The following is a 9177-nucleotide window of genomic DNA, read 5'->3' on the forward strand; positions in this document are numbered from 1 at the left end:
ACCATATTTAAACTATATAGTTTAGCACTCATGTTAAAAGAAACCCTTCAAATAAATTGCATTTATTTTACTTAAGAAGAAAATAAAACCTTGCTCAACTAACATGGTAAAAGCTGTTCATATTTCCATATGACTTCTCTTCGAAGATACTTTACAGTGATATGATGGAGCTGGTGTGAAATTGGTCTGGTGGTTATGGACCCTTAAAATGGACGTTGTTGATGATGATAAATGAACGTGCTAACAAAAAACAAAGTCAAGCTAATGTGGTCATTTTAGCCGTATCATTGCTAACAACTTGATAATTGTTATTACTAACATAAATGTTTGAATTAACTACCAGTGTGCACTATGCTTTGTAAAGGTACAATTTAACCCATTGAGAAAAATTGTATCCTAATATGTAGAAAATACAATATCTTATGCTTCAAGATATTAAGTGAAATGACTCCAATAAATTCAGTTTTAATAACCCTTAACATTTCATACAAAATAATAATTTCATGGTAACATTAAATACATTTTATACAATGTAAAAAAAGTCATTGTCCCAAATCTTTTTACATAGATTATATTTGCCTGTTCATGCATACAAACATGCTCACCAAATTTTTGAACAATTTCAAGAAATTCAATAAACTGACTATATTACACTATGCATATCTTTCAAAAACTGAAAATGTTGATGTATTGTAAAATAAATGCATTGTCAAAATCTTGAGCATTTATTGGCAATATAAAAAAAAAAAAAAATACAGTTGTCGGAATTTCTATGATTGTGCTGTGTTCACACCATGTCGTAATTACTGTAATTAAACATTCTATTCTGAGCTGTTCAGGTGGTACATCAGAGCTCTCTGAAAATGTTGAGTTTACAAAAAACGAGTTCTAAGAAGATGTGAACGTTTTTTACAAGTCGGAATCTCGAAATTCCAACTTGGCATGAATGCCTAAACCATAACATGTGGGCCAAAGTTGGCCTAAGATGACTTTTGATTTGGCCAACCATGCCATATAACATCTAAATTCTGGTCAAAAAAACAAAAAAAAAAACAGATTAATGATTCTCGCATGAAAAACAAGTAATACTGAAACGTAAAAATATAATAAAATAAATACACATTAGCGTGATTAAAACAAACGGCAGAACTTTTTAGATAAATCTCCGGCCATTAAATCTCTCCCAGTTTTGTGAGATTCATTTCCAGAAGCGATAGAATCCCAAGGCAATTGCCAAGCAGGTGAAGATGCACGCTGTGAAAAATAATAATAATGATGAAGAACAGATAATTAAATTTACAGTTTAGATTATGTTCTTTTAAAAAGAAATTTAAATTACATCAACAACCTAAGCCACTAACAAAGCACTTGATTAATTTATTTATCTGCTATCAAGTTCAGTGTCTTATTTGAAGGACTTGCAAACAAGTCACACATCAGTCAAATAAATGTACAGATAGCTGTCATCTGTTTGAAAAGAATCTTCTGTACGTACCTGCAAGATATCTAACAGTCTCTAGCTTGAGTGATTCCAGGAGGGTTTTCAACGAGGCCACTTGTATATCTATTTTCTTTGAAGTTTCCACTGCTTCACTCTCTATATCTGCATTCTGTACAATTGAGGTTTAAAATAACTTTGTAATAATATATGTATCAATTTGGACATGAATAATGGCATTACACTGAATAGAAAATTCTTCCTTGTAAATCTTAGTTTAAATGACTGTTGTTGCTGTGAAAACATGCTGTATGATCACAACCATTTTTTAAATCTTACCTTTTTTTGGAACTCTGTTCTAACCTCCATAAGTTTCTTCTCTTGTTCTGTAAACTGGAAAAAATAAAATACTGTGAAAAAGATTTAAAAAAAAAATAATACAAAGTGTTAAAATGTAAAACATACACATACCATGTCTGTAACTCTGCTTCGCTCCAGATTAATGTCTAACTTTGCATCTGCTCTCATTTTTTGACTTTCTTCCTTCAATGTAAACATAAAAAAGAAATAAATAAAGCTTACATTAAACAGAAACATGTATTGTGCAGAATGGTTATTGAAATTCACACATTTTACCTACCAGTAGTCTATTCTGTATTTGCTCCAGCTCTGTTTTCATTTTCTAAAGTGTGAAATTTTAGAAAATGTAAAGAACCAAACTGAACTTCAGTAAGTTTTAAATTAGTATTAGTGCTTTGTGGACAAACAGATTTTGTCCTTAATTTTGTATTTATTCTGATTATAGAGCCAAAAACAAAGGATGAAATTCAGGTTTAAACTTTATTCTTACTGCATTTTCTGAACGCAAGTTGGCAAATTCACTTTTCTCCAGGATAACCATGTCTTTCCTGATAGCGTCTAGATGAGCCATGATTTGTTGTAGAGCTATTTCCTAACGCAAATGAAGAAACCATATCATTCACTGGGGTTCATTAAAAGTCATTTTTTGCTGACAGCAGTTTTGTTATTCATTTACCTGATGGGCTCCAGTGACCATGTCTCTGTATACAATGTCCATATTGGCTGTAGTAAGTGTCACCAGTGCTGTGACGATCACTTCTGCTTGCCTCTTCTCAAAGCCTGGATTACATATGCAGGGCAGAATGTAAAATAAAGCATATTTGATCAGTTATCAAAACTAAATAAGTTAGGGATGCACCGATATGAACATTTTGGCCAATACTGATCACCGATAATTCTTTACATTTGAAAGCCGATAACCGATATATTGGCCGATAAATCTAAATCCAAATTTTTAAATAATTTTTGAGAGCATGATTACAAAAACAAGTCTCACCATTAAAAGCCATGTCCCAAGTACACAATTATAATGTTCTCATTATTAAATTGTATGTAGCTTAGATGAAAGACTTGCGCAGCACATCTTGCACTTAACTTTATTTTTATTGAAGTGATTCCAATCATATTTCAAGCAATTCAAAACCATCATGACGAACAGTGTGCATCTGAAGTGTCTCAGCTGAAGGAAATAATCCATTATATATCGGCTTTAAGACATCAGCCAAATTTTCTTATTGGGCTGATAACGACAACATTAAAAATGAACATATTGGCCGATACCGATATAGTGGCCGATATATTGTGCATTCATAAAATAAGCATATAAAACACTTAGTAAATAGTTTTAATCTCAAATATCTAATTTTAATCTTACATGCAAACATCTAATGTTAAATAAATAAAAAATCAAGAATTTAAAAATAAATTAGATGAAAATTAATACAACATTGTAAAATAGATAGTAGTTAGATTTTACGAAATAAATATTAAAATGGCTTGCCGTACAATTGAGAAACTTATAGGCAACACACTTAAAACGTTGGCAAGTACAATATAGTAACGTTAAGTTACATACCGCTGGATTCCAGCTCTTTCACGAGCGCATGGGAATCAAACGTGAGTTTCCTCTGCTCCAGTGGCGTTAACTCCACTTTTCGCACATCATATGTTTTGAAAGCAGTAGTTTTATGCAATCCTGAAAGGAAACATACGTCTGTAAGTCCTCTGAATTGGGTTACTTTACTGCACGGTGTCAGTCGGTCGAACAACACTTACCTCTCCGATGGCACATTGGTTGAATGTTAAGTTGATGCATTTTTAACAGCGAGGAGAACTGGTATTGTCTCCGCATAAACATTCCCCAACATGACATTGTTATATATAAGGCGAAACTAAATAAATGTAGGATTATTTAGGTGTGAATGGAATTGTAATGCGCCTTTAGCTTCTATACTTTTTGCAAATGGATCAACAATGACAAAGACGAATCTGTCTGTCCTTCGATGCTCTTGCATTCAGGGCAGAACGTCACTTTGTAGACACACACCTTAAAGGGGCAAGTCGAAAAAACTCCAAATCTCTTCGTTTTTTACTAGGCTATGTGGTTTCCTGGTTTGGTCCAGTCTGACGTTTCGATAGATTGTGGAGAAGGTGGAGTTTCCCCCACACTGAAGTCGCACTGGTAGAGATCGAAAGAGTAAGTAAGCAACTAGAAAGGCAGTTTATGAAACAAGTTTAGCGGCCCGGATGTTGTCTCAAAAAGCGCGACGGCGGGTCTAAATAATAATCTCCATCTTTTAACTCTTCACTGTATCTTTTTTAAATAAACTGCTATTAAAGTGTATCGTTGTGATTATTAACATAAATTATTATCCACCGCAGACCGCTACGTTAAAGACTTTCCTCAGCGCTGTTAAAGAGATAACTTAGTTCACCCAAAAATGAAAATTTTGTGATCATTTACTAATGTTGTTCCAAACCTGTATGAGTTTCTTTCTTCTGTTGAACACAAAAAGAGATATTTTAACGAATGTTGGTTATCAAACAGTTGACAGTAGCCATTGACTTCCATCGTAGGAAAAAAAATATCGATGGACATCTGTGTTCAACAGAAGAAAGAAACTCATACAGGTTTGGAACAACATGAGGGTGAGTAAATGATGACAAATTTTTCATTTTTGGGTGAACTATCCCTTTAAGATTGACCAATCACAGTCGTTGTATGTGCTGGATTGGGGAGATTTCTGAGGCTGATTTTCTTTTGTATATTAACGACCAGCATTAGGATTTTCAGATTAAAAAAATTATAATTTTGAGTGTAAAAATCTCCGTCGAGATACCTAAAACGTCCTGATATGTACGTTTGTCCACATTCTCTGGTTTGTCTCAAAGGAACATTGGGCTTTCTGAGCCGTCACGTGCCCCCTGCTGGAGAACTTGATCATGTCAGCAACATTGTGCCACCCAAAGGTTGTAATTCGCCATTTAGAAATAAAGTTTTCCTCTGTCAAGGAAACTGTCATGGCTGCGCCCATGCCTAGCGATCATAGCTGGTTTTTTGCTTTGGCTTTCTGTGTTTCATTTCTCAAATGTCTTTTGATAAATTCCTAGTAAGTGAATTTTTTGCACATTATATACTTTTCCTCTCATGTGATCACCACATTAAAAGCTAAAACGCCTTGATATGTCAGACGAGCGAGCAAATACTCGAGACTCATTCATTCTGTCCTCCTTTAACGAAGTGGAAAAAAATCCTTTGTGTTAGGCTACATATTGTCGAATAATGTGATGTAACATTTAATTAAAAATCGTTATATTTCAGCCACTCGACGGACTTTGAAGTACATAGGAACTGGCTTGCCCTGACTCACAGTCTGCCAGTATCACAGTGGTATTATGAGGTAGTCATATGGATTACACACAGGTTTCATACAATTACATAACACATACACACGGTTTTTATTTTGTGGTATATTTTTTTATATTTTCAGGCAACATCTGAATGGACTTTGGATTATCCTCCCCTGTTTGCTTGGTTTGAATATGGACTTTCTCATATTGCCCGATTTTTTGATAAGGAGATGCTGGTTGTTCAGAATCTGAATTATGCAAGTCCAGCCACAGTCCTGTTCCAAAGGCTGTCAGTCATTGCAGCCGATGTGGTCTTGATTTATGCAGTTAAAGAGTATGTAGCCTCTACATGACACTTATTTAAAAATAAATACCATTACTTATGTTTGCACAATTTGATCAAAACAAGTAGTTTTTGTACCGTTGTCTTTTTATCCTTTAAAGATACTTTTACAGAAAGACCATATGTGACCCTGGACCACAAAACCAGTCACATGGGTCAATTTTTTTAAATTGAGATGTATATATAATCTGAAAGCTGAATAAATAAGCTTTCCATTGATGTATGGATTTGTTGGGATAGGACAGTATTTGGCCGAGATACAACTATTTGAAAATCTGGAATCTAAGGGTGCAAAAAAATCGAAACATTGAGAAAATGGCCTTTAAAGTTATCCAGTTATGTTGGCGATTATGCTGCATTCACTCACAAAAATAAATGTTTTATATATTTTTGGTAGGAAATTTACAAAATATCTTCATGGAACATGATCTTTACTTAATATCCTAATGATTTTTGGCATAAAAGAAAAATCTATCATTTTGACTCATACAGTGTATTGTTGGCTATTGCCACAAATATACCCGTGCGACTTATGACTGGTTTTGTGATCCAGGGTCACATATTAGGGGCTTGCTAATGTTGAATCTGGGATGAAGCACATTGTACTTTTCTAGATGCTGCAAATGTTTGCGAGAAGACAAAGGAAAGGACCTTCTGGGAAAGCCATCTTTCATTCTGACAGTGTTAGTACTGTGGAACTTTGGCCTTCTCATTGTTGACCGTATCCTTGGAGATCTGGCATATTAATAAGTCAAGTCATGCATGCCCTGCGAGCTCAGGCATGTCAATTCCCTAACCTGAAATTAATTTCACTTGACTAAATTCCTGCAGATATTCATTTTCAGTATAATGGCTTTCTGTTTGGAGTTCTTCTACTATCAATAGCAAGACATTTCCAGGTATTGGTTATAATTTATGTGTGTTAATTAGAGGGTTTTAAGACATAACTAATATGGAATTTTATTTAAATTAGTATCATATATGTGTTTTATTTGATTTTCACTTGGACTTTGTTTTGACTCAGAATGTCTTTATGATTTTCTGTGTTTACAGAATAGACACTTAGAGGGGGCTTTGCTGTTTTCAATACTTCTAAACTTGAAGCATATCTATCTATACATCGCCCCTGCATACGGTATCTTCCTGCTGAGATGTTTTTGTTTCACCCAGAACAATGCAGGTAATTAATGGTCTTTATCGAAAGAAGTATTACAAAATTACATATTATTTGATCAAAAATACAGAAAAAAATGATTTTGTGAAATATGATTACAATTTAAAATACTTTAAAATGTGATCAGTCCAGTCTTCAGAAATCAGTCTAATATGCTGATTTATTATCAATGTTGGAAGCTGTTGTGCTGTTTCCAACATTGATAATAACTGAGTATCAAATCAGCATATTAGAATGATTTCTGAAGGATCAAAAAGACTGTAATGGCTGATGAAAATTCAGCTTTGCTCCACAGAAATAAATTATAGTTTAAAGTATATTTAAATATAAAACTATTATTTTAAATTGTAATAATATTTAACAATATTACTGTTTTTTTTCTGTATTTTTGATCAAAGAAATGCAGGCTTGATGAGCATAAGAGACTTCTTTCGAAAACATTTAAAATAGTAACGTTTCCAAACTTTTGACCGGTACTGTATATTTTTCAGATGGGTCTTTGCAGTGGAGAGCGTTCAGTCTCTTGCGACTGGTAGCACTAGGAACTATTGTCTTGACTACATTTGCAGTGTCATTTGGACCCTTTATAGCACTGGTTTGTAATCAGTATATCTAACATAATGAATAGAAAGTTCTTTTATAAAATTTAAGTATTAAAAAACAGAATTGTTTTTATTTTTTAACAGAGGTTCACTGATATATTGTATTTGTCTTTAATAGGGTCAGCTTCCACAAGTCCTGTCACGACTCTTCCCCTTCAAACGTGGTCTGTGTCATGCGTACTGGGCACCAAACTTCTGGGCGCTTTACAATATAGCAGATAAAGCTTTTACCATTCTGGGTGTGTTCAGTAACTCCATTGATTGTGTTGTGTTACTGTAGATAAAATAGAAACAATAGATAGATTAATTTAATATTTTTTTAACCCTTTAACCCTTTTTTACACTGATTGTTACTGATTCACTTATTCAGGTGTGAAGTTGAAACTGCTTGACGTGAACAAACTTCCCAAGGCCTCAATGACTGGTGGTCTGGTTCAAGAGTTTCAGCACTCTGTGCTTCCTTCAGTTTCTCCTTTAGCCACCCTTGCTTGTACGTTACTGTCAGTGTTGGTGAGTTCTTTTTGATTTCCATTGTTAATCTGAATATTAAACGGATGGTCTTAATTTCATCCATTGACAGAAACTCTATAGTGTATACCATTTTTGTCACTTTGTTCCTTGCAGCCTGCTCTTCTCAGGATATGGCATAGACCTGATGGAGCGAGAGGATTCTTGCGCTGCCTCGTCATTTGTGCCCTTGGATCCTTTATGTTTGGTTGGCATGTACATGAGAAAGCCATTCTGATGGTCATACTTCCTTTAAGGTGATCCTCTGATGATGTTATCCTTACATAAGCATGTCCTGCCAGCCGCCTACTCTTTAAAAAAACAGTTTCTTGTTTTTCAGTTTGCTCGCTGTGGAGAGTAGAGAAGATGCCAGGATTTTTCTTATCCTCAGCATAACCGGTCATTATTCCTTATTTCCACTCCTCTTCACAACCCAAGGTAAATCGCATTCAGGAATATACCACTCATACAAAAAGCATTTTGCATCATCACTGATTGTAATTCTTAAACATTTCCTTTCTCAATTCCAGAGTTGCCCATTAAGATATTTCTAATGTTGCTGTTTACAATCTTCAGTTTCACTTCCCTAAAAACGCTGTTCAGGTCAGTACTTAAAATGGGATTACTGGACTTGATGTTTAATCAAACGCTTGGTAATGTAATTCATTCTTTATTCGATTTTTTTTTCAGGAAGGGCGGGTCTTTGTTGAACCCGCTGGAAGCCACGTATCTCCTGGGCCTGATTCCTCTGGAGCTCATCTGTGAGTTTGTTTACCCGCTGACAGTCTGGCAGAAGACGTTCCCCTTCCTCCCTCTGATGTTCACCTCAGTTTACTGCGCACTGGGAGTGACATATGCCTTCATCAGACTATATATTTCATTGCTGACATGTTCAGACACCACTAAAAGGATAAAAACGCAGTGAATCATGTGAAACTGTTTATTTCTGTAGAATTGGACAAAAATGTTTTGTTGGACCAAAATGATAGATTTGTAGATATCTCAGGATTTGTTTGGGGATGGTTTGTGGGATATGAGTATCTCAGTACTTGTTTATTACTTTATAGAATATAGATTATGGATACAAATGTTTATTTTTTACGGTATTTTGCTCAGTAAACTTGCCTTAACCTGCAGTGTTTTTATTGTTAACTAAAACAAAAACTACAAAAAAAGTGAATTGAAATAAAGCTGAAATAACTTAAAATAGATAAACTTAATAAACATAAACAAACATTATAAGAACATGCCTTGCAAACTAACTGAAATTAAATAAGTTTATATAAATAATGTTAAATAGAAATATTTTTACAAAAGCACATACCAAAATATCTGTTATTTATAATTAATAAATATTCAAATAGTATAAATAAACCTTAAATAACACTGATGACTTTTAAAC

At 34.1% G+C, this 9177-nt stretch overlaps 2 protein-coding genes across 5 annotated transcripts; one reads left to right on the forward strand and one right to left on the reverse strand.

Moving 5' to 3' along the window:
- Positions 1 to 449: 449 nt before the first annotated feature.
- Positions 450 to 4681, reverse strand: ccdc90b (coiled-coil domain containing 90B). 3 transcript variants are annotated; one of them, XM_081391581.1, is made up of 9 exons: positions 3575 to 4681; positions 3375 to 3494; positions 2475 to 2578; positions 2289 to 2390; positions 2079 to 2120; positions 1910 to 1981; positions 1778 to 1831; positions 1496 to 1610; positions 450 to 1254 (listed from the first exon to the last, which is right to left on the reverse strand). In XM_081391581.1, exons 1-9 carry the CDS (start codon positions 3669 to 3671, stop codon positions 1199 to 1201), a joined length of 762 nt encoding a protein of 253 aa, XP_081247707.1. In that variant the 5' UTR covers positions 3672 to 4681; the 3' UTR covers positions 450 to 1198. The 3 variants fall into 3 exon arrangements, with proteins under 3 accessions (XP_081247707.1, XP_081247708.1, XP_081247709.1); XM_081391582.1 differs by having other exon boundaries at positions 3846 to 3965; XM_081391583.1 differs by lacking the exons at positions 3375 to 3494; positions 3575 to 4681 and having other exon boundaries at positions 2289 to 2383; positions 2475 to 2579.
- Positions 3875 to 9015, forward strand: alg8 (ALG8 alpha-1,3-glucosyltransferase). 2 transcript variants are annotated; one of them, XM_081391579.1, is made up of 13 exons: positions 3875 to 3995; positions 5121 to 5199; positions 5290 to 5483; positions 6107 to 6213; positions 6324 to 6391; positions 6546 to 6672; positions 7158 to 7261; positions 7387 to 7507; positions 7639 to 7778; positions 7893 to 8032; positions 8116 to 8213; positions 8306 to 8378; positions 8466 to 9015. In XM_081391579.1, the coding sequence occupies exons 3-13, from the start codon at positions 5380 to 5382 to the stop codon at positions 8698 to 8700; spliced, it is 1317 nt and encodes a 438-aa protein (XP_081247705.1). In that variant the 5' UTR covers positions 3875 to 3995; positions 5121 to 5199; positions 5290 to 5379; the 3' UTR covers positions 8701 to 9015. The 2 variants fall into 2 exon arrangements, with proteins under 2 accessions (XP_081247705.1, XP_081247704.1); XM_081391578.1 differs by lacking the exon at positions 3875 to 3995 and adding an exon at positions 4767 to 4908.
- Positions 9016 to 9177: the final 162 nt, after the last annotated feature.

The sequence above is a fragment of the Scardinius erythrophthalmus genome, assembly GCF_964197995.2.
Source record: "Scardinius erythrophthalmus genome assembly, chromosome: 17".
In the NCBI taxonomy this organism is placed as follows: domain Eukaryota; kingdom Metazoa; phylum Chordata; class Actinopteri; order Cypriniformes; family Leuciscidae; genus Scardinius; species Scardinius erythrophthalmus.

Excerpts from the sequence above, each read along its gene's own strand:
- ccdc90b (XM_081391581.1), bottom strand. The coding sequence starts at position 3,671 with ATGTCATGTTGGGGAATGTTTATGCGGAGACAATACCAGTTCTCCTCG. Across the intron at positions 2,579-3,374 it reads GAAAGAGCTGGAATCCAGCG|GCTTTGAGAAGAGGCAAGCA; the intron begins GTATGTAACTTA and ends TATGTAATCCAG. Across the intron at positions 2,391-2,474 it reads TGGTCACTGGAGCCCATCAG|GAAATAGCTCTACAACAAAT; the intron begins GTAAATGAATAA and ends CATTTGCGTTAG.
- alg8 (XM_081391578.1), top strand. The coding sequence starts at position 4,820 with ATGGCTGCGCCCATGCCTAGCGATCATAGCTGGTTTTTTGCTTTGGCT. Across the intron at positions 6,392-6,545 it reads CAATAGCAAGACATTTCCAG|AATAGACACTTAGAGGGGGC; the intron begins GTATTGGTTATA and ends CTGTGTTTACAG. Across the intron at positions 7,779-7,892 it reads GTACGTTACTGTCAGTGTTG|CCTGCTCTTCTCAGGATATG; the intron begins GTGAGTTCTTTT and ends TGTTCCTTGCAG.